We start from the raw sequence: 25925 nt of genomic DNA on the forward strand, positions 1-25925 counted from the left end.
TTTTGGCCTTCAAGGAATGAACTGAACAATGTCTCTTGGTTCATTTTTAAAGGATTTGTGTGGAAAAGCTATTTTATCAAAACTTACTTATCTTAAAAGGAGTCAGTGCTTCTATGTGCAAGCTAATCTCACGTGAACAATGATCAATTTCACAGAAAGCTCTGATGCCTGATGACTAGGCGGGAAAGGAGGAAACTACCTGCAGTGTAAGCCAAGGCTAGCACTCCTCCCTGCTCTGAATCATCCCTGAACAGCCACAGTCTACTCTGTCACTTGCAAACACATACTCGAAAGCTGTGGGGAGGGAGTCCTCTCAGTTTGCATCATTCATTCCAAAGTTACTGTCTAGCTTTGTTCTTCCCTATCCTCCTCCCCTAATAAGTCCCTGTTCCCTTCCAAACTGACCTAGTTCTATGGTCTTGAGTGTTTCCATTTACGGCTTTTTGCGGATTATTCCTACCACCACTTTCTTTAGTTGGCAGAAATGGCAGTAATATCTTAGAATTACAACTTCTATTTCTTCTCTGTTCATTGCTTTACTCTCTCCCCTGTGACTAGAACTATTTTCAGAAATACAAACAGGAAAACAGGCACGAAATGGTTCTCTCTTGACCTTGTTATGTCTTGAACTAGTTCTTATCCAATGACTCTCGTCCAGATTTCTCTACAGGGAACTTGATACTGGCCCATCTTCAGTGGTCTGAGGATGAGTGACATGAGCATCCCTGGAGACCTTCTTAGAAACACACCACCTTAGTCCTGCTGACTCAGATGTGTGGTGTAACATGTTCCCCCACAGGGGCTTCATTTCATAACTAAAGCTCCAGGCCACAAACCTAATCGCTTCCAAATCCACTTCCCTTCCCTTCCTTCCATTTTTGGAATCTAGCACCAACTTCCTCCTCATCCTGTCAACTAAATTGAAAATGCATAACAGGCCATCCCCGTTCTAATGGACTTTTAACTGAGACTATGGCTTTCCTGAACTCAATGACTAATCATTCCTTTCTTTCTAGTTTTTGACTGTCGCATTCTGGATGTACTACTTGCTGAAATAGCAACGTTTTTAAGTGGTAAACTTTTAAATGGAACTCTGCAACCAGCATTGCGGGAAGAAGTAAGAGCGTGAACCAAGGTACCAGTGAAACTACACGTACAGCGAACAATGCTCGTTTACTTTGATCTGTAGTAAATGAAGTAGAGCTCTGTGTAATTCACTACTTCAATCCTCAATACCTTTCCAATCGTGAGAAGACGGGGAAAGACGAAAACTTCTGCCCAACCTCTCTGCAAGTTTTGTTACTCGGTGCTCAATTGATATAATTCCTATAATTCTTCCTAATGGCTCTTCCTTTTTCTAAATGATTACGTCATTTTCCCACACCCATACTTTCTCTTGCCTTTGCCTACTCCCTGTATTGTGGCTCTCTCTTTTCCCTCACTCCCTCCTCTCCTCTTAATTTTCTAACATCCCTCAGACATTAGAATGCCTTGAAACGGAGCTAAGAAGGTAGCTCCTTCAGTGACTCTCAAATTTGCCTGTGGCTGATACGTCAGGGTACATGAAACTTATTGCTGTGTTACTTCTCTTTTTTCTTACTTTGTCATTAATAAGTAGTTTTGGGGGATTCAGAACTCAGCCATGCTCCACTGTGAAATAAACATGCTGTCAAATGACTTTCTTAAAATATCACACATTTATACATATTTCTTACCTTTTCTTTTTCTATTTCCTGCCTGTTTTCCTCCATCATCTGCTTTCCCAGAAAAAGGATCGACAGGCTTCTGTGGAAAATTCACAGAGATACTCTGAGAAAATTCATATAGCAGTAATGAGTTGCACAACCATTACCTACTCATTTCCCAAGAAGTTATCTGATTTTTACCATCTTAAGGCAGGCAGGTTTAATAATGGGAATCACGTACTGAGGACCAAAATGTCTCCAATGAGAGCCTTATGAGAAGCCCAGCTTCGGTCTCCACATGGGTGCTGACTTTGTAAAGCAGGCATGGAAAGCCACAGGAGGGATTCAGAGACAAAATTCCAGCTGATAAACATATTTCATCCTAACGTCGGAGGAGACAAAGTACTCTGCACTCTCCAATGAATGGAACATTGAAACACACAGATTTAAATGAAGAAGTTTTTATGAGAGTATGTTTGTGATATACAACAATTACATTTGTTTTGGGGAACTGCTACATTCGTTATCATTTCTTCATTGCCTTGGTTCCCTTTACACCCTAACATCACTTTCCCTTCCCTGAATAAACAAATTCTTATAAATATACTTGTTACCATTCACCACTAAGCATTTCTAATCACAAAAGCCACGTCACTGTTAAAATAATTGGCCAGCTAAGAAGCTTCAGAGAGCCATGCTGAGTACAAAGAACATCGCAGGCACTGCTCCACTTGTGTAAACAAGGGCTTAGAAGAAAAACAATTATGAGTAAAACTTTTACTGCTTGAAAAGATGTTTGAAACTTAAAATATACTAATAACTTCATGTTATATTCAAGTAAGAGCACACAAATATTGGACACTATATACAACTATTTCCCAATTAAGGGAGAACTTTTTAAAAGTATAAAAAGAGCTGCAGCATAAAACCTTTTTTAATTTATTAAGTGCCCAAAACTTGCTCATACTGATTTGCATGTTTTCTTTTCTGTCTGTCGCAAAACTGTAAATAACTGTGATGAAAGTTGATGCACTTCCTGCTTTCAGGTCACTGTAGGGTGCTACAATGATAGCCAGACATGGCTCATGGCTCCCTGCTCTCTGCCCACAGTGTCCTCGAGACTTGACTGGGCTGGCTCTTTCTCACTCTTAAATTAGCAGCACTTCACACTCATTCCCATCCTTACCTCAAACTCCCTTGGAATTCTCTAACCTATGCAGGCCTGGCAGTGCACACCTGTAATTCCAAACTTCTGGAGGTTTGAGACATCAGAAGCACTAGTTCAAGCCCAGTCTGGAGAATGTGGTGACTTAGAAAGACCCTTATCTCAAGTATTAAAAGGCCTGGCGAGCTAGTGCCAGGTGAAGGCCACAGGATGGATTCAAAGTAATGAAACAAACAGTGCTCTTGTTTGTCTGAATACTCTATCATGATAGCACAAGTCCTCATCTGATGTATTCAGTGTCCCACTACCTAGTGCACAGTGGGTACAGAATAACAGAGATTTATTCAAGTTCACATTTAAAGCCTCCTCAGGGAAACCTCAAGCACCAAGCTACTCTCTTCCTATATGCTGACTCCATCAACAGTTTACCAACAGTGTTACCATTTACAAAGTAGCAATCTATATGCCCCTCTCAACTTTCTTATTGTCTTCTTCACACTATTGTTTTGTTGTTCTCAGGTTTAGGAAAAAATCTTCAATATTTATTCAGGTACTGCAAACCAACTAGAACTTTGTATAATTTTCAAAGTATTTTTACAATTTTTATCACATTTGTCCATATATATAGCTAAAAAGCAGATCATGTGTTATCTTCATGGTATAATAAGTCACAAAATCCAAATACATTAAATGATTTTTCCAAAACCAGCAGTCACTAACTGACAAAACCAGAATACTAACTGGTTTTGTGCTTCCACCACTACCCTGGTACCACAATGCAGGAGCTGCTTGGACCGAACACATTAGGCCTTTTCCTAAGTGCTCACTCTAAAACAATTTGTCAATATTTACATCTTTATCACTACAAGCATGACTGCCATAGAGACACTCAATGCATCCACATTCAACTTTGGGTTCTGTTTTTTGAAATAATGTAAAATGGATCTGTGATTATAAAGCCCTGTATTTATATCTTGAGTCCTTTCTTCTTTTGAATTATGTCATGCAGATTGACACTAAGCAACCAAAATAGATTAACAATTGTGATTCTCACTCATTATTTTGTCAAGTTAAAACCTCTAAAAATTATATCCAAACATTTTGTCTGAATCTCAGCAGAATTTTCAGCCAGTGGCCAGAGGCTGAGCAGGGAAAATTCTTCAGTTTTTGTTCAACTTAATTCCAGAATCTAAGCCGATTGCTTATGAAATCTAGCTCCTAGTTTTTGACTGCACTGGCTTGCTTGAATGAATTTTACACAGGTAGCAAAGGTGTGCTTAGCACTCCATCCATTTATTCCTTCACCTGCAGTACAAGGGATTCAACACAAGGTATTTGTATTGAGCTAGGAACCCTGTGTTTTTAACTTTTTGAGACAGATTCTTATTAATCAGCTAAGCTGGTCACAAAATTAGGAACTGTGGTTGAAAACTAAGCAAATGATTTCTTACAGGTATATGAAGACATGAGAAAGTACAGACAAATTGTCCCATTTATATTAAAATCTCAACCAATACTTATTTCAAACATAATTACAAATGATAGGCAGTACCTCAGAATCCCAAGCCATCCGTACTCCTGGTGCAAACACCGTATCTATAAAATGTAGTCAGAGACACATTAGTGAGAATATTCACTGCTGTAAAATTTGCTTATAGATATAAATATATCTACATTCATGAAGATTTCAATGAGATATGAGTCAATGTTAAAAGAATTTCAGAAGTTTGAATCAGTTTCCAAAACCTGTTGGTAGAAGGAAATTAAGACAAGTAAAATTTTAAAAGAAATGAATATCATTTTTTAGATCTACACACATTTGAAAATAATAGCATATAATTAAAAACAACTTTCACAGTCACTAATTTACCAGTTTGATGAGTTTTCTTCTCCTCATCCACATTAGTCATATTGTTAACTGATATCTCATCCAGTGCTTTTACAACAAAAGGCTTACCCTTTTTCCACGCTGTAACTTTTGACATTTCTGCTTGTTTCTATTGAAGAAAAGAAAAAAACAGTATTACAAAGCAGGCAATTGCCCAGCCACCCACTCAGTGTAATGGAAACACAATGGAAACAATCACCGAAAAAATCTATCAAATCACACGGATTACTCTGCAAAAAGCTGAAAGCACATTCTGCTTGCATGGAAGCAGACGCAGATACATGAAAACAGTGAAATGCATTTCATTCATTCTACAAATGGGGTCCAAAGACAGGCTTCTAAAGCAAATACGATCAGTTCTATCTGGAAAGCTCAGGAAAAGCCATTTCTTGTGAACAGGTGAGAAAGCACCAAGGAAGGGTGTCAAGGGCATTCAAGAAAGGACACCAGAAACAAAAGGATGGGCATGAAACAATACAGCAAAAGAGGGCTGCCCAAGGGATGTGACACAGCTGGAATACAGTTCCTGGAAGGGCACAGACAGGTGAACAGGAGCATCACACTAATTTCAGGCTGGAATGGGAACTTCCCTTGTGAAATGCAAATCTGTACATTCTCTGATATTGTAAGATCGATGCCAGAGAATAATGGGAAGCACAGCATCAAAGAATATTGTTTTTAAATGATGAGTGAGAAAATGAGTCCAGAAATGAAAAATAGTTCTCAGAATGTAGGAAGTAAGTAAATTTGATAGTCACCAAAAGGGTAGCTGGGGCCAGGAATTCTCAGCTTCAGAGATCTGGTGCCATCCAATATCATCACAGAAAGACCACAGTCAAGGCCTGCAGGAAATACATCTAACTGGAGGCCTGGGATGGAGGAGACACATTTGGAGGAGGGGAGATGATGACCTCACTCAGGAAATGATATTGGCTCAAAAGGTAAGTAACTTTTTGTAGAATACAGAAAACGGAGGCAGTAATGCTAATCTATGCACAGTTCTGAAATTCATCAGATGAAATCATGAGGGGGGAATTACAGGAGATGCCATTTTTCAATTATATACATTAACATTTGTGTTGAAGCTATAAACAAACTTTAACTGATATATGCAAATACTAACTTCTGAGACAGTACGCAAATGTGAATTTTAAAATTTAATCATAAGATTTAATACTAAGATACCCATTGAAGATTTTGAAAAAGATTCCTGTTCAAAGAAAAATCTTCCAGGATTTAATGAAATCCAGGCCTGCTGATTTGCACCTGTGGTCTGTGCTTATAGGGCAGCTCAGGCGGGATGGTCCCTGAAGCCAGGAGTCAGAAATCCAACTGGTGAATATAACCAGGTCCATTCTCATAAAGGGAAACATATTGTAAATTGTAGAAGAGAAATGGTGATGATTTACAGAAAGTGGTATTTTTAAATGCTACTACAATGTGAGGGAGAAATGGAAGGCCTTATTTGAAAATTCCTATTCCCCCAATAAATGGTATATGCCAATACTTCTAGTTTTCTATTTATTGCCATATGCAATGACAGTTACAAATGGAAGAAAGGTTGTGGGCTATTTACCACTACCTGAGAACTGAAGCATTTCCGGTAGAGAGAAAGGAAACACAATAATTTCCACAATTTTGCATTCAGTGAAACTGCTAATCACGATTCTACAGAAAAATTACACTTTGAAAAGATGCACCTAATAAACATGGAGCTGACTAAAAGAAAAGCTTAAGAGATTTTAAGATGACATTCTAACCTATGTTCAAAGTTAAAGGATACTAGAATGTACTGTGTCTTTCATTCCTCTGATTTGTTTTCTTATTTGACATAACATTAAACATAAGTCACCTGAAAGTATATATCCTAAGCACAGTATACATTTTAGGGCAAACTGAATGCACTTATTTATTACATAAATTATGCACACATTACTTGAAAAATTCTACTAGGTAGAAATCCATTTATTGGCATTCAACTGGTATTAAAATGCTTCTTAATACCAAACACCTCACTGAAAGTCTTCAGAATTCACACAAAAATCTTTCTAATCTCCAGAATCTCATTGTACTGCGGAGTTTTAAATGAATTTTTGGAAGTACAAAAACTTGTGAAACTTGAAATGTCAGAATGTGATACAGAGAGTACCACTGTATATTTTTAAAGCTATAAAGCTTACAATTACCACTTGCTTTGTAGACCATCTAGTTCTACCACTGCTTATTATTTTGAAAACAGGTAGTCTTCTATAAGATAAAATGTTTTAAAAGTGGTATCCCCTTTATGGAGGAATCACATAGAAAACACAGTGCAGGAAGGTGTAGTATACATTCAATCCAGCACTGGAGGTGAGGCTAAACATCCCAAATTCCAGACCGGACTCAAAAACAAATTCAATTAACTAAAAAAAGAGGGCAAGGGATACAGCTTCCTGCACAGGCCCTGTGATCACCTTCCAGAAACAAAAAAACAAAACAATAACAATGAAGATCCTGTAATTCCGTAGTCATACATCCCTGATGAAACACATTTTAAATTTCTAAGTTGTCACAGTTTCCGGTATTATTCTAGTCTAACAACAGAACCAATAACAGAAGCAGAGGAGCTCTCATAAAAACTGATGATAGCAAAATAAAGATTACTTAAAGGAAAAATTGTTTTATACACGGTAAGTTGTTCAAATGAAGGCACCAAACTTCCCTGATTATTGTAGGACTAATAAGATCCATAAAAGATTTATATAGGTATGAGTGCTATGAAGGTCTTGGTAGTAAGATTTTCAAGCCATGGCAAGGTCCACTTATCCAAATGATCCTTGACCAAATTTTGTATTTCCGCCATCATGGCAAAGGTTTGACAGATACAATTTTCCTGTCACTGTGTTTTCTAACCCATTATTATTTTCAGTCTCAAATACTTCAAAATATGTACCAGTTATTTACCAAAGGGGTGGAAATTCTTTTTAACTAGGCATAGTTCTCCAAAGTGATCTTCCCTGATCAATGTTCCATATAAATTTATGGTAGCTACACCACTGTTAAATTTGAAGACTAAGGGCAATACAATGCAAAACTAAGAGGAAGAAAATTAACATTACGAAAGACACTTACCTTGTTATCCAGAAGAAAGTCAGTGTCATCTGATTTAGGCCAGAAATTAACAAGACTGTGTTTGCTGGAAGAGCTGGGGAGCAAAAACACACAATAGCAGTGGGTGAGTTTCATTCTTTAAAAACTGGTGAAAGCTTGGCTATCTGTGTATCAAATGATGGTTCGTGGTTGACACAATTAAAAGTTGACTTCCAGTTTTGAAATATTTTAGATGCTTCCTTCTGTCTTCACTTCTTCCAATCTCGGAAACACTCAGCATAGTCTCACTTTCACTCCCAAAGCATGACAGCCAAGAGACCAGCACAGTCTAAAAATCATTTCTCTTTACAAATTGCCTGCTCTGAAGGCTGAAGTGAAAAATGCAATAATAGCAAACAAAAGTTGTTACCTGGACTCAAACAAGCCTGGTAACCTCAAGGTGGAAAAATACACCGTCCCCTTTCCCTGCTCTGTCTCTGGTTCAATGACTAAGCTGGATGTGATGGTTCTAATCTAGTGTCCCCTTTCATTATCCTGTGTGTGGAAGGTGTTTGGACCATGGGAACCCTATCTTCAGCATGTCCTCATCCATCTGCAAGTTCAGTAGCTCACTGTGCTCTTAGGTGGGAGGTCTGCTCTGAGGAAGGCCACTGGGTTCTGACCTGCAAGGGTAAATTCTCACCCCTGGTTCTTCAGCCCTCTCACTGCTCCCTGCCTGTGTGTTAAGGAGCTTTCCTCCACCTTGTCTCCCTGCCAAGTGGTTTCTGCCTTGGAGCCTCTTACCTGAGTCAGAATGAATCTTTCCTCCTTTAAATTGTTAGGGTTGAGCATTTTGCCCCATTAATGCCAAAGTTACTGAAAGTCAGTAAGATGCCGAGTAAGTCAGGAATGGCAGTCTTTGTTTTCTGTATGGAAGCCCCTTACACTGAGACAACTCTGTTAGTATCATTTAGCATAAATCAACACAGAGTCCTCTGCAACTGTAAAATATTTGAAGGTTAAAAGTACAAAAATCAAAGAAAAATGTGGGTGGGTGTGTGTGGGTGTGTGTGTGTGTGTGTGTGTGTGTGTGTGTGTGTTGGTCAATTTCTTCCCTGGGAAATTAAACTATTAAAATGATAAAACCCAATTGTTTTTCTTGTATGCCTTTGCTTTTTTCACCTACACATAAAGTGGTGAAACTTTCACAGACACTCTGACATTCAAGTAGGAGCTGGCTGGAAAATCAACCCTGGTAGCTGCTCCTCTGTTATTATAAATCTAGTCTAATGTCGTTTTGTAAGTGCTCTTCCTTCTGGGTTTCTCATGGTGGGGCTCCACATCAGTGTTCACTTAAATCTTCAGCCTAAGAAGGCACAGATTCCTAAAAAAAAGGATGTGCTCAAATAACCAAGAGCAGCTGCTCCTGAAAAGAAGTATTTGTGTCACAATCACCTGCCCTCAGCAGAAGCAAGGTACCACCTATCAAGAGGACACATCTGCCTTGCAGGCCTACCTTACATAAGAGGTGGAAATGAGGGACACCTGTCCTGGGTAACAGGCCCATGAAGTTCAGCTGCTTCTGGTCCCCAGTGGAGTGAGAGGCCTAAGCCACCCTCCATGAACTGAGTAGGAAGGAGGGCATGGGATATTCCTTCATGCTCTAGAGACTTCCAGGTGGCTCAGATTACCCTAACTAATCTAATACCAATTTTTAAGTTTCGCTGTTCCTCCGACTGAACAAAAAAGCAAAAATCTCTTCAGAACTCCTTTGAATCCACACTTTTAATACATTTGTCAGGATAATTCTCAGTATTCTGGGGCTTCATTTTCTGTATTATCTTTATCAGACTTGTGACAAACCTCAATATTCTGATTTGTAAGACCTCAGTCTTGCCCCACCCAATGTTGTCCTTCCAACATGCCCTTCCCCTGTGAATTCCACTCTCATGATCTCCCACTGGACATGCTGGACTTCCTCCTCTCTTCTATTATGGAAACTCTCACAGAAGGAGACATGACAAAGAGTACCAGACACAGCAAATATAAAACCTGAATACAACCTCATTTTGTCATGAACTATATTCAGATAAGTCACTTTAATATCATTGTATGTCAAATTCTCTAGGATTCAACCATATGGCTAGAATGTTAAACAGGTTGAGCACTAGAGGATATTTTTATTGGTCTCTTAGATTTCTTAGAACCTGAAAGTTTACTTGTTTTTGACTCTGTCTAAACAACAATAAGAAATACTAAGCAGCATAAGCACTTGCCTTGCAAGAATGCAGTCGTGAGATTTGATTTCTGGTACTAAAAAAAAACCACTAAGGCAGCAGAAATAAAAAAAAAAATACCAAGTAGAAGAAAAATTTTTTTAAAAGTCAAGAAAATATTTTACTTAAGAGGAAAAAAATCATAGAACTAGGCAGTAGTAATAGCCTGAAAGGAAAACCAAACTGGGAAATTGGTGAATAGACACATGCATTAAAAATGTCATTGCAATAAACCCTCAACATAAATAATATAAGATGATTTACATAAAGATAGTCTTAACTACCACATCTCCCCTAAGTTCTATAGTGGTAAAAACAAGAAACTGGCTATCAATTCAATCATTATCTTTAGAATAAACTCACCAACTTCTCAGGAAAACTAAGCAGACTTGACATGTCCCTTATGGTGACTTTCTACATTGATCTTAAATGACCTGCATTTGGATCCCAGCACTGCAGAGGGCAATGGAAGGCATCTGGGAGCCAGGCAGGCTAACAGTCAACACATGGGTCAGTTACTTCTTAATTATGAGACCATGGACCATTTAAATAACCTCCATTCATAAAAGCAGCCAAATTAATAAAACTGGATTAAAACAGCACAGGTACTTTGTCTGGCCTGGAACAGAACACTAAAACAATTGGTTTCTTTTCTGCATTCACTAATTAGTCACTGTACGATATTTAAAAATCTATATATTCTTACCTGATTAGAGAGTCATCATCAGAAATATCACACACTATTCAAGAAAAAGGTAAAATACATTTTGAATTAACAAAAATATAAACTATTAAAAGTATAACTCTGATGTTTTGACACAAAATAGTCTTTTGGGCTACATCTGTAGCCCATTCTATAATCAGTATTAATTATGCTATTGATATGCAATGCATTAAGAAATCTCACTTCCTATTTTTAAGAAATGCAGGGAAGAAGAGAATTTATCTACATTTGATAGCTAAATGAGCAATAGTGCTGTGCACAATCACATCCTACCTGAAGGTATTATATTGACAGAAATGGTACCATTAGCAGTATCGCTGGCATAAGCTGACATGGCAAACAAAGAGCATGACTTTCCTAGAGTAGTGGCACTAGGAACGATCATAAAAGATACACTTATTTTCTTAAGACACAAGGCAGCTGCTGTAGCATTCAGTTGGAACTGTAGAGTTTGAAGAGGAAATACTTTAGCTCAAGGAAGCTGTAAAGGGCATTCTAATTTGCAGCATGGCAAAATATGGGAAGCACACCTGAAACAAGCACCATTGCAATGATTTCCAGCTCTCAGTGGAGAAGAGCTCAGGAGAAGTCTGTGCACTTACTCTTGCTATTCCTCTCCTAGGGAAGATGCTAAGGAGCTCCCTTAGTTCTCCCTGGTTTCTCTGTCATATGTGTGATGCAAACAGGGCTCAAGTTCATCTGCTATCTTACTTCCCATGGAAAGAACCACTTCAGAGCTCAAGCCCTTACAAGCTGGTCCAGTCTGAAAAGCTTAAAAGCCAGCACCGGGGAGGTTGCAACCAGCTGCCAGGGAGCACTATCTTACATGGAATAATGAAAACATACAAATGAAACCACTAACTCACTGAGCCTCTCAGAATGTGACAAGTGAAAGACAAAATTTTACGTCATGTAAACTTTGGGAAAAAAACAAAACAACACAAAGAACCAAAAGCCTCTGATTTCCCGTGACAGAGAACCTATTCATACAAAGTCAGGGCTGGGGTTGGACTCAGTGGTAAACATGTGTACACAGCACGCACAAGACCACTGAGTCCCTAGTACTGAAGGAGTGAGGACCAATAATAATAATGATAAAATCGGTCATGTTTTACTAACTTAACATGACTTGCACTCAAAGGAAGAGGAGCATTTTGACTCACCTATAGCTTTCATTACTCCCTCATCTTACTTCCCATCTCCAGGTAAGAATGAAAGCCCTGAGGCACTTTGAGAAGCACAGCACTCGCCAGTGTCTGCCTCCATTCTCAAAGGTTCTGTCTGGACCCAACAGAACAAGGTGGTGCAGTTCGTGCTCTGAAGTTCAGCATGATGTCACTTTTGGCAACCCTCCTCATGATGAGGAATCCACATAGAAAGCAGGCCAGCTCAGCATGTGGAGCACATGCCATCAGCGCATATTCATACAAGCATGAAAAACACAAAAACTAAGGCTGGAGGTATAGCTCCATGGTAAATCATTGACCTGGAATGGCCAAAGCACTGGCTTCGGTCCCTAGCAACATCCCCAATAAGAGGAAAAAAGGCAGTTCAAGTAACAGCTTTATTGGCTACATTCAGTTAGCTTGAACAGTTACTGCTTTTAATCTTCAAAAATTATCCACTGTATCATTTCAATGAAGGAGCAGATCTGCTAAAATGATCACTGCCAGGAAAATGAAAAGTTCAGTGGTTGCAGTATTGGTGGGGTGGTGCAGGGCCAGGGAGGCAATGAACAAATAGCACAAAGGAGCTGTCTGAGGCATGACACTGCTAAAGGAAACACACAACAAATTCCAATCCACCATCACATGAAGAATGCTAACAGTGAAACTTAGTGTTAAATGCAGACTTTGGATGGGAACCAAGGACCAGTGTAAGTCATCGTCTATAACAAGTGTACTACTCTAGAGGACAGCACTGGCCATGGAGGGAGGCAACTCGTGTGAGAGGCACACAGTCTACTGGAAATCTCTGGAGCTTTCTTTCAATTTTGCTGTGAACTTAAGCCTGATATTTTAAAATGTTCATAGTGCAAAGGGTACAGTTCAGTGGAGGGGCACTTGCCTTGCATGAATGGAGTCCGAGGTCTACCAATCACTGCAAAAAAGAACGCATAGAAAATAAAAGAGAAGAAACAAAGCTATTCATTAAAGATAGTTACTAAACCCAGTACTGCAGAAGATACGGAAAGTCAGTATACCCCTGGAGATAATTACAAGATCAAAGTAGCACAGACTAGATATCATCGCCTAAACTAAAGAATAGGAAAATACGGAGAACAACATAAGTTACAAACTTGGGTGGGAAAATAATGTATAAGTGACTTAAAATTTTATTTTTAGTCACAAAAATCACTTCTCAGTGACAAGGTCATGTAGTAATATGTTATTTACTAAGTCTAATGCATTTATTGACATATTAAAACTTTATTATATGTTATTACACAGACAGTAAACATAGTGCTTTAAAACTCTTTTCATGTATAGGATTTCAGAAGTAAAAATTAATAAATGGAGTATTTTGAAATAAAAATTTTCCTATACTTAATTTCTTAAATACTTCTGAATTCTGCAGTATTAAGAAAAAAACAAGAACAAATATAAATGCAGCAGTAAATATACTACACATCTGAATAGACCCATCAGATGGAGAACACCAACAGTTTGCCCTAATGTTAACTGCCAACGTTAGATGACAACGTAACGATGGACCACTGTAAGTCATCATCTGTAACAAGGGTACTCCTCTAGGGGCGGGCACTGGCCATGGAGGGAAGCAAAACACTTTGTGTGAGAGGGACATGATCAATCAAAGCCCTCTGGATCCTCCTTTCAACTTTGCTGTGAACCTAAGCCAGACATAAAAAACAAAGTTCTTAGTGAAAAGGGTGCAGCTCTGTGGTAGAGCACTTGCCTGACTTGAGTGGAGTCTCGGGTTGAGTGGCAACCACTGCAAAAAGGAAGACAATGAAACAGAAAAAAAAGAGAATAAACAAAGAAACAAAGAAAAAGGTATTATTTAAAGAAAGTTAATGAATCTACTAATACCATGATACAGAAATTTAGTATACAATTGGAGATAATTCAAAAACTCAGTAACAGTGTATAGATATCACCTCCTAAACCAGAGTAGGACATTATACAGAACAATACAAATTACATACTTTAGTGGGAAGATAATTGTTAAGTGACTTCAAATTTTATTTTTAGTCACAAAAATCACTTTTCAGTAATACAACCATGTAGTAATATTCTTTTACTAAGTCTAACACATTTACTTAAAAAATTAAAAGTTTACTCTAATGTTAGTACACACAAAGTAACCATACTAATTTAAAACTATTTTTCATGTATAGGATTTCAGAAGTAGAAATTAAAGAAGTGTAACATTTGGATTAAAAATTTCCTATAATCATCTCCTAAATTCTTCTGAATATGGAGTATTAACAAACAATTAAGAACAAACATAAATGCAACAGTAAATACCCTACACATTTGTTAGACCCATCAGATGGAGAACACTAACAGTGAACCCTAACATTAACCGCAGATTCAGATTTTAAGGATAAGGGTAGACTCATGGTAAGTCATCATCTATCACAAGTGTACTACTCTAGGGGAGAGCACTGGCCATGGAAGGAGGCAACTTATGTGTGAGAGGCACATGATCAACTGCAAATCTCTGGAGCTTCCTTTCAATTTTGCAGTGAACTTAAACCTGATATAAAAAAGCAAACTTCGTAGTGTAAAGGATACACCTCAGTGATAGCGCACTTGCCTGGCCTGAATGGAGCCACAAGAATAGGTTGAGGCTCTGCAAAAGGGAAGACAAAAGAAAACAACACAGGAAAAAGCTGTTAATTAAATGTAGTTACCGAAACTACTACTACCATGTTACAGAAACTCAGTATATACCTGGAGATAATTACAAGATCAAAGTAGTACAGAATAGGTATCATCTCCTAAACCAAAGAATAGGAAAATATATAGAACAATATAAGTCACATACTTAGGCAAGAAAATAATTGATAGGTGACTTAACATTTTATTTTTATTCACAACAATCACTTCTTAGTGATACAATCATGTAGTAAAATGGTTTTACTAGGTCTAATGCATTTATTAAAATATTAAAACTTCACTATAATGTTAGTGCACAGATACTAGACCTACTGATTTAAAATACTTTATCATGTACAAGATTACAAAATTGAAAATTAAATAAAAGGAATATTTTAAATCATAATTTCCTATACTTCATGTCTTAAATACTTATGAATTCTGGAATTTAACACAAAATTAAGAACAAATATAAATGCAACAGCAAATACACTACACATTTGAATAGACCCATCAGATGGAGAACACTAACAGTGAAACTAATATTAACTGCAGATTTGGATTATAATAATGGACCGGTTTAAGTCACTCTCCATAGCAAGTGTTCTAGTCTAAGGGAGGGCACTGGCCATAGAGGGAGGCAACTTATGTGTGAGAGGTACATGATCAACTGCAAATCTCTGGATCTTCCTTTCAATTTTGCTGTGAACTTAAGCCTGAAATTTAAAAAAACAGTTTATAGTGCAAAGGGTACAACTCCATGGTACAGCACTTGCCGGATACGAATGGAATCTCAGGTTTTTTGGCAACCACTGCAAAAAAGAAAAGAATGGAACCGAAAAGAAAACAGAAGAGAAGAAACAAAGAAGAAAAGCTATTAATTAAAGACAGGTACTGAAACTATTACCATGTTATAGAAACTCAATGTACAATAGGAGGTAATTCCAAGATCAAAGTAGCACACTATTACTATCATCTCCTAAACCAAAGAGTGGAATATTATACAAAGCCATATAAATTAAATACTTAAGTGGGAAAATAATTCATAAGAGGGGCAACATTTTAAGTCAAACACATTTGTTTAAAATGTTAAAAGTTTAATCTTAATTCACACAAAGTAGCCATAGTGATTTAAAACATTTTCATGTACAGGAATTCAAGGAAAATTAAATGAATGAAGTATTTTAGGTTATAAATTTCCTATAATTCATTTCCTAAATTCTTCTAAATATGGAGTATTAACAAAAAATTAAACACAAATATAAATTGAACTGTAAATACACTTCACATTACAATAGAACCATGAGAAGGGGAACACAAACAGTGAATCCTAACACTGACTGCAGACTTCGCTTGGTAATGATGGGCCAGTGTAAGTCATTGTCTACACTAAGTGTACTACTTTAGAGGAGGGCACTGCCTGTGGAGGGAGGCAACTCATGTGTGAGAGGCACACAGTCTACTGGAAATCTCTGGATCTTCCTTTCAATTTTGCCGTGAACTTAATCCTGATGTTTATAAATGTTCATAGTGCAAAGGGTACAGTTCAGTGGAGGGGCACTTGCCTTGCGTGAGTGGAGTGCCAGGTCTACCAATCCCTGGAAAAGAGAACACATAAAAAATAAAAGAGAAGAAACACAGCTGTTAATTAAAGATAGTTACTGAACCCACTACTGCAGAAGATACAGAAACTCAGTATACCCCTGGAGATAATTACAAGATCAAAGTAGCACAGACTAGATATCATCTCCTAAACTGAAGAATAGGAAAATATGGAGAACAACGTAAGTTAAAATCTTGGGGGGGAAAATAATGTATAAGTGACTTAACATTTTATTTTTAGTCACAAAAAACTCTTCTCAGTGATACAATCATACAGTAATATGGTTTTTACTAAGTCTAATGCATTTATTAACATATTAAACCTTCACTATATGTTATTACACAGACACTAAACATAGTGATTTAAAACTCTTTTCATGTATAGGATTTCAGAAGTAAAAATTAATAAATGGAGTGTTTTGGAATAAAATTTTCCTACAGTTAATTTCTTAAATACTTCTGAATTCTGCGGTATTAAGAAAAAAACAAGAACAAATATAAATGCAGCAGTAAATATACTACACATTTGAGTAGACCCATCAGATGGAGAACGCCAACAGTTTGCCCTAATGTTAACTGCCAACATTAGATGATAACGATGGACCACTGTAAGTCATCATCTGTAACAAGGGTACTCCTCTAGGGGCGGGCACTGGCCATGGAGGGAAGCAAAACACTTTGTGTGAGAGGGACATGATCAATCAAAGCCCTCTGGATCCTCCTTTCAACTTTGCTGTGAACCTAAGCCAGACATAAAAAACAAAGTTCTTAGTGAAAAGGGTGCAGCTCTGTGGTAGAGCACTTGCCTGACTTGAGTGGAGTCTCGGGTTGAGTGGCAACCACTGCAAAAAGGAAGACAATGAAACAGAAAAAAAAGAGAATAAACAAAGAAACAAAGAAAAAGGTATTATTTAAAGAAAGTTAATGAATCTACTAATACCATGATACAGAAATTTAGTATACAATTGGAGATAATTCAAAAACTCAGTAACAGTGTATAGATATCACCTCCTAAACCAGAGTAGGACATTATACAGAACAATACAAATTACATACTTTAGTGGGAAGATAATAATTGTTAAGTGACTTAAAATTTTATTTTTAGTCACAAAAATCACTTTTCAGTAATACAACCATGTAGTAATATTCTTTTACTAAGTCTAACACATTTACTTAAAAAATTAAAAGTTTACTCTAATGTTAGTACACACAAAGTAACCATACTAATTTAAAACTATTTTTCATGTATAGGATTTCAGAAGTAGAAATTAAAGAAGTGTAACATTTGGATTAAAAATTTCCTATAATCATCTCCTAAATTCTTCTGAATATGGAGTATTAACAAACAATTAAGAACAAACATAAATGCAACAGTAAATACCCTACACATTTGTTAGACCCATCAGATGGAGAACACTAACAGTGAACCCTAACATTAACCGCAGATTCAGATTTTAAGGATAAGGGTAGACTCATGGTAAGTCATCATCTATCACAAGTGTACTACTCTAGGGGAGAGCACTGGCCATGGAAGGAGGCAACTTATGTGTGAGAGGCACATGATCAACTGCAAATCTCTGGAGCTTCCTTTCAATTTTGCAGTGAACTTAAACCTGATATAAAAAAGCAAACTTCGTAGTGTAAAGGATACACCTCAGTGATAGCGCACTTGCCTGGCCTGAATGGAGCCACAAGAATAGGTTGAGGCTCTGCAAAAGGGAAGACAAAAGAAAACAACACAGGAAAAAGCTGTTAATTAAATGTAGTTACCGAAACTACTACTACCATGTTACAGAAACTCAGTATATACCTGGAGATAATTACAAGATCAAAGTAGTACAGAATAGGTATCATCTCCTAAACCAAAGAATAGGAAAATATATAGAACAATATAAGTCACATACTTAGGCAAGAAAATAATTGATAGGTGACTTAACATTTTATTTTTATTCACAACAATCACTTCTTAGTGATACAATCATGTAGTAAAATGGTTTTACTAGGTCTAATGCATTTATTAAAATATTAAAACTTCACTATAATGTTAGTGCACAGATACTAGACCTACTGATTTAAAATACTTTATCATGTACAAAATTACAAAATTGAAAATTAAATAAAAGGAATATTTTAAATCATAATTTCCTATACTTCATGTCTTAAATACTTATGAATTCTGGAATTTAACACAAAATTAAGAACAAATATAAATGCAACAGCAAATACACTACACATTTGAATAGACCCATCAGATGGAGAACACTAACAGTGAAACTAATATTAACTGCAGATTTGGATTATAATAATGGACCGGTTTAAGTCACTCTCCATAGCAAGTGTTCTAGTCTAAGGGAGGGCACTGGCCATAGAGGGAGGCAACTTATGTGTGAGAGGTACATGATCAACTGCAAATCTCTGGATCTTCCTTTCAATTTTGCTGTGAACTTAAGCCTGAAATTTAAAAAAACAGTTTATAGTGCAAAGGGTACAACTCCATGGTACAGCACTTGCCGGATACGAATGGAATCTCAGGTTTTTTGGCAACCACTGCAAAAAAGAAAAGAATGGAACCGAAAAGAAAACAGAAGAGAAGAAACAAAGAAGAAAAGCTATTAATTAAAGACAGGTACTGAAACTATTACCATGTTATAGAAACTCAATGTACAATAGGAGGTAATTCCAAGATCAAAGTAGCACACTATTACTATCATCTCCTAAACCAAAGAGTGGAATATTATACAAAGCCATATAAATTAAATACTTAAGTGGGAAAATAATTCATAAGAGGGGCAACATTTTAAGTCAAACACATTTGTTTAAAATGTTAAAAGTTTAATCTTAATTCACACAAAGTAGCCATAGTGATTTAAAACATTTTCATGTACAGGAATTCAAGGAAAATTAAATGAATGAAGTATTTTAGGTTATAAATTTCCTATAATTCATTTCCTAAATTCTTCTAAATATGGAGTATTAACAAAAAATTAAACACAAATATAAATTGAACTGTAAATACACTTCACATTACAATAGAACCATGAGAAGGGGAACACAAACAGTGAATCCTAACACTGACTGCAGACTTCGCTTGGTAATGATGGGCCAGTGTAAGTCATTGTCTACACTAAGTGTACTACTTTAGAGGAGGGCACTGCCTGTGGAGGGAGGCAACTCATGTGTGAGAGGCACACAGTCTACTGGAAATCTCTGGATCTTCCTTTCAATTTTGCCGTGAACTTAATCCTGATGTTTATAAATGTTCATAGTGCAAAGGGTACAGTTCAGTGGAGGGGCACTTGCCTTGCGTGAGTGGAGTGCCAGGTCTACCAATCCCTGGAAAAGAGAACACATAAAAAATAAAAGAGAAGAAACACAGCTGTTAATTAAAGATAGTTACTGAACCCACTACTGCAGAAGATACAGAAACTCAGTATACCCCTGGAGATAATTACAAGATCAAAGTAGCACAGACTAGATATCATCTCCTAAACTGAAGAATAGGAAAATATGGAGAACAACGTAAGTTAAAATCTTGGGGGGGAAAATAATGTATAAGTGACTTAACATTTTATTTTTAGTCACAAAAAACTCTTCTCAGTGATACAATCATACAGTAATATGGTTTTTACTAAGTCTAATGCATTTATTAACATATTAAACCTTCACTATATGTTATTACACAGACACTAAACATAGTGATTTAAAACTCTTTTCATGTATAGGATTTCAGAAGTAAAAATTAATAAATGGAGTGTTTTGGAATAAAATTTTCCTACAGTTAATTTCTTAAATACTTCTGAATCCTGAGGTATTAAGAAAAAAACAAGAACAAATATAAATGCAGCAGTAAATATACTACACATTTGAGTAGACCCATCAGATCTAGAACACCAACAGTTTGCCCTAATGTTAACTGCCAACGTTAGATGATAACGTAACAAAGGACCACTGTAAGTCATCATCTGTAACAAGGGTACTCCTCTAGGGGCGGGCACTGGCCATGGAGGGAAGCAAAACACTTTGTGTGAGAGGGACATGATCAATCAAAGCCCTCTGGATCCTCCTTTCAACTTTGCTGTGAACCTAAGCCAGACATAAAAAACAAAGTTCTTAGTGAAAAGGGTGCACCTCTGTGGTAGAGCACTTGCCTGACTTGAGTGGAGTCTCGGGTTGAGTGGCAACCACTGCAAAAAGGAAGACAATGAAACAGAAAAAAAAAGAGAATAAACAAAGAAACAAAGAAAAAGGTATTATTTAAAGAAAGTTAATGAATCTACTAATACCATGATACAGAAATTTAGTATACAATTGGAGATAATTCAAAAACACAGTAACAGTGTGTAGATATCACCTCCTAAACCAGAGTAGGACATTATACAGAACAATACAAATTACATACTTTAGTGGGAAGATAATAATTGTTAAGTGACTTAAAATTTTATTTTTAGTCACAAAAATCACTTTTCAGTAATACAACCATGTAGTAATATTCTTTTACTAAGTCTAACACATTTACTTAAAAAATTAAAAGTTTACTCTAATGTTAGTACACACAAAGTAACCATACTAATTTAAAACTATTTTTCATGTATAGGATTTCAGAAGTAGAAATTAAAGAAGTGTAACATTTGGATTAAAAATTTCCTATAATCATCTCCTAAATTCTTCTGAATATGGAGTATTAACAAACAATTAAGAACAAACATAAATGCAACAGTAAATACCCTACACATTTGTTAGACCCATCAGATGGAGAACACTAACAGTGAACCCTAACATTAACCGCAGATTCAGATTTTAAGGATAAGGGTAGACTCATGGTAAGTCATCATCTATCACAAGTGTACTACTCTAGGGGAGAGCACTGGCCATGGAAGGAGGCAACTTATGTGTGAGAGGCACATGATCAACTGCAAATCTCTGGAGCTTCCTTTCAATTTTGCAGTGAACTTAAACCTGATATAAAAAAGCAAACTTCGTAGTGTAAAGGATACACCTCAGTGATAGCGCACTTGCCTGGCCTGAATGGAGCCACAAGAATAGGTTGAGGCTCTGCAAAAGGGAAGACAAAAGAAAACAACACAGGAAAAAGCTGTTAATTAAATGTAGTTACCGAAACTACTACTACCATGTTACAGAAACTCAGTATATACCTGGAGATAATTACAAGATCAAAGTAGTACAGAATAGGTATCATCTCCTAAACCAAAGAATAGGAAAATATATAGAACAATATAAGTCACATACTTAGGCAAGAAAATAATTGATAGGTGACTTAACATTTTATTTTTATTCACAACAATCACTTCTTAGTGATACAATCATGTAGTAAAATGGTTTTACTAGGTCTAATGCATTTATTAAAATATTAAAACTTCACTATAATGTTAGTGCACAGATACTAGACCTACTGATTTAAAATACTTTATCATGTACAAGATTACAAAATTGAAAATTAAATAAAAGGAATATTTTAAATCATAATTTCCTATACTTCATGTCTTAAATACTTATGAATTCTGGAATTTAACACAAAATTAAGAACAAATATAAATGCAACAGCAAATACACTACACATTTGAATAGACCCATCAGATGGAGAACACTAACAGTGAAACTAATATTAACTGCAGATTTGGATTATAATAATGGACCGGTTTAAGTCACTCTCCATAACAAGTGTTCTAGTCTAAGGGAGGGCACTGGCCATAGAAGGAGGCAACTTATGTGTGAGAGGTACATGATCAACTGCAAATCTCTGGATCTTCCTTTCAATTTTGCTGTGAACTTAAGCCTGAAATTTAAAAAAACAGTTTATAGTGCAAAGGGTACAACTCCATGGTACAGCACTTGCCGGATACGAATGGAATCTCAGGTTTTTTGGCAACCACTGCAAAAAAGAAAAGAATGGAACCGAAAAGAAAACAGAAGAGAAGAAACAAAGAAGAAAAGCTATTAATTAAAGACAGGTACTGAAACTATTACCATGTTATAGAAACTCAATGTACAATAGGAGGTAATTCCAAGATCAAAGTAGCACACTATTACTATCATCTCCTAAACCAAAGAGTGGAATATTATACAAAGCCATATAAATTAAATACTTAAGTGGGAAAATAATTCATAAGAGGGGCAACATTTTAAGTCAAACACATTTGTTTAAAATGTTAAAAGTTTAATCTTAATTCACACAAAGTAGCCATAGTGATTTAAAACATTTTCATGTACAGGAATTCAAGGAAAATTAAATGAATGAAGTATTTTAGGTTATAAATTTCCTATAATTCATTTCCTAAATTCTTCTAAATATGGAGTATTAACAAAAAATTAAACACAAATATAAATTGAACTGTAAATACACTTCACATTACAATAGAACCATGAGAAGGGGAACACAAACAGTGAATCCTAACACTGACTGCAGACTTCGCTTGGTAATGATGGGCCAGTGTAAGTCATTGTCTACACTAAGTGTACTACTTTAGAGGAGGGCACTGCCTGTGGAGGGAGGCAACTCATGTGTGAGAGGCACACAGTCTACTGGAAATCTCTGGATCTTCCTTTCAATTTTGCCGTGAACTTAATCCTGATGTTTATAAATGTTCATAGTGCAAAGGGTACAGTTCAGTGGAGGGGCACTTGCCTTGCATGAGTGGAGTGCCAGGTCTACCAATCCCTGGAAAAGAGAACACATAAAAAATAAAAGAGAAGAAACACAGCTGTTAATTAAAGATAGTTACTGAACCCACTACTGCAGAAGATACAGAAACTCAGTATACCCCTGGAGATAATTACAAGATCAAAGTAGCACAGACTAGATATCATCTCCTAAACTGAAGAATAGGAAAATATGGAGAACAACGTAAGTTAAAATCTTGGGGGGGAAAATAATGTATAAGTGACTTAACATTTTATTTTTAGTCACAAAAAACTCTTCTCAGTGATACAATCATACAGTAATATGGTTTTTACTAAGTCTAATGCATTTATTAACATATTAAACCTTCACTATATGTTATTACACAGACACTAAACATAGTGATTTAAAACTCTTTTCATGTATAGGATTTCAGAAGTAAAAATTAATAAATGGAGTGTTTTGGAATAAAATTTTCCTACAGTTAATTTCTTAAATACTTCTGAATCCTGAGGTATTAAGAAAAAAACAAGAACAAATATAAATGCAGCAGTAAATATACTACACATTTGAGTAGACCCATCAGATCTAGAACACCAACAGTTTGCCCTAATGTTAACTGCCAACGTTAGATGATAACGTAACAAAGGACCACTGTAAGTCATCATCTGTAACAAGGGTACTCCTCTAGGGGCGGGCACTGGCCATGGAGGGAAGCAAAACACTTTGTGTGAGAGGGACATGATCAATCAAAGCCCTCTGGATCCTCCTTTCAACTTTGCTGTGAACCTAAGCCAGACATAAAAAACAAAGTTCTTAGTGAAAAGGGTGCACCTCTGTGGTAGAGCACTTGCCTGACTTGAGTGGAGTCTCGGGTTGAGTGGCAACCACTGCAAAAAGGAAGACAATGAAACAGAAAAAAAAAGAGAATAAACAAAGAAACAAAGAAAAAGGTATTATTTAAAGAAAGTTAATGAATCTACTAATACCATGATACAGAAATTTAGTATACAATTGGAGATAATTCAAAAACACAGTAACAGTGTGTAGATATCACCTCCTAAACCAGAGTAGGACATTATACAGAACAATACAAATTACATACTTTAGTGGGAAGATAATAATTGTTAAGTGACTTAAAATTTTATTTTTAGTCACAAAAATCACTTTTCAGTAATACAACCATGTAGTAATATTCTTTTACTAAGTCTAACACATTTACTTAAAAAATTAAAAGTTTACTCTAATGTTAGTACACACAAAGTAACCATACTAATTTAAAACTATTTTTCATGTATAGGATTTCAGAAGTAGAAATTAAAGAAGTGTAACATTTGGATTAAAAATTTCCTATAATCATCTCCTAAATTCTTCTGAATATGGAGTATTAACAAACAATTAAGAACAAACATAAATGCAACAGTAAATACCCTACACATTTGTTAGACCCATCAGATGGAGAACACTAACAGTGAACCCTAACATTAACCGCAGATTCAGATTTTAAGGATAAGGGTAGACTCATGGTAAGTCATCATCTATCACAAGTGTACTACTCTAGGGGAGAGCACTGGCCATGGAAGGAGGCAACTTATGTGTGAGAGGCACATGATCAACTGCAAATCTCTGGAGCTTCCTTTCAATTTTGCAGTGAACTTAAACCTGATATAAAAAAGCAAACTTCGTAGTGTAAAGGATACACCTCAGTGATAGCGCACTTGCCTGGCCTGAATGGAGCCACAAGAATAGGTTGAGGCTCTGCAAAAGGGAAGACAAAAGAAAACAACACAGGAAAAAGCTGTTAATTAAATGTAGTTACCGAAACTACTACTACCATGTTACAGAAACTCAGTATATACCTGGAGATAATTACAAGATCAAAGTAGCACAGAATAGGTATCATCTCCTAAACCAAACAATAGGAAAATATATAGAACAATATAAGTCACATACCTAGGCAAGAAAATAATTGATAGGTGACTTAACATTTTATTTTTATTCACAACAATCACTTCTTAGTGATACAATCATGTAGTAAAATGGTTTTACTAGGTCTAATGCATTTATTAAAATATTAAAACTTCACTATAATGTTAGTGCACAGATACTAGACCTACTGATTTAAAATACTTTATCATGTACAAGATTACAAAATTGAAAATTAAATAAAAGGAATATTTTAAATCATAATTTCCTATACTTCATGTCTTAAATACTTATGAATTCTGGAATTTAACACAAAATTAAGAACAAATATAAATGCAACAGCAAATACACTACACATTTGAATAGACCCATCAGATGGAGAACACTAACAGTGAAACTAATATTAACTGCAGATTTGGATTATAATAATGGACCGGTTTAAGTCACTCTCCATAACAAGTGTTCTAGTCTAAGGGAGGGCACTGGCCATAGAGGGAGGCAACTTATGTGTGAGAGGTACATGATCAACTGCAAATCTCTGGATCTTCCTTTCAATTTTGCTGTGAACTTAAGCCTGAAATTTAAAAAAACAGTTTATAGTGCAAAGGGTACAACTCCATGGTACAGCACTTGCCGGATACGAATGGAATCTCAGGTTTTTTGGCAACCACTGCAAAAAAGAAAAGAATGGAACCGAAAAGAAAACAGAAGAGAAGAAACAAAGAAGAAAAGCTATTAATTAAAGACAGGTACTGAAACTATTACCATGTTATAGAAACTCAATGTACAATAGGAGATAATTCCAAGATCAAAGTAGCACACTATTAGTATCAGAAAATATCCAGTATCCAGAAAATATCCAGGAATATTATACAAAGCCATATAAATTAAATACTTAAGTGGGAAAATAATTCATAAGAGTGACAACATTTTAATTTTAGTCACAAAAATCACTTTTCAGTAATACACTCTTGTAGTAATATTCTTTTACTAAGTCCAACATGTTTATTTAAAACATTAAATGTTTAATCTTAATTCATACAAGGTAGCCATAGTGATTTAAAACTTTTTCATGTATACAAATTCAAGGAAAATTAAATGAATGAAGTAT

At 36.0% G+C, this 25925-nt stretch overlaps 2 protein-coding genes across 2 annotated transcripts in view; both read right to left on the reverse strand.

The window, feature by feature from the left end:
- The window catches only part of LOC106025321 (ankyrin repeat domain-containing protein 17-like), a 47658-nt gene extending 36517 nt beyond the window's left edge, over window positions 1-11141 (reverse strand). Inside the window, exons 1-6 of the mRNA XM_063254231.1 lie at window positions 11081-11141; window positions 10790-10823; window positions 7850-7922; window positions 4808-4847; window positions 4403-4446; window positions 1716-1785 (exon numbers count right to left, since the gene is read on the reverse strand). Coding sequence (XP_063110301.1) covers window positions 1716-1785; window positions 4403-4446; window positions 4808-4847; window positions 7850-7922; window positions 10790-10823; window positions 11081-11141 — 322 coding nt within the window. The remainder of the gene's footprint in view (window positions 1-1715; window positions 1786-4402; window positions 4447-4807; window positions 4848-7849; window positions 7923-10789; window positions 10824-11080) is intronic.
- Window positions 11142-14048: 2907 nt separating this feature from the next.
- The window catches only part of LOC134477125 (ankyrin repeat domain-containing protein 27-like), a 91190-nt gene continuing 79313 nt past the window's right edge, over window positions 14049-25925 (reverse strand). The window contains exon 19 of the mRNA XM_063254145.1: window positions 14049-24646. Coding sequence (XP_063110215.1) covers window positions 24528-24646 — 119 coding nt within the window. The 3' untranslated portion in view covers window positions 14049-24527. The remainder of the gene's footprint in view (window positions 24647-25925) is intronic.

Source organism: Cavia porcellus, unplaced genomic scaffold (assembly GCF_034190915.1).
Source record: "Cavia porcellus strain 051 isolate PalLab524CR breed Dunkin Hartley unplaced genomic scaffold, mCavPor4.1 scaffold_8, whole genome shotgun sequence".
In the NCBI taxonomy this organism is placed as follows: Eukaryota; Metazoa; Chordata; class Mammalia; order Rodentia; family Caviidae; genus Cavia; species Cavia porcellus.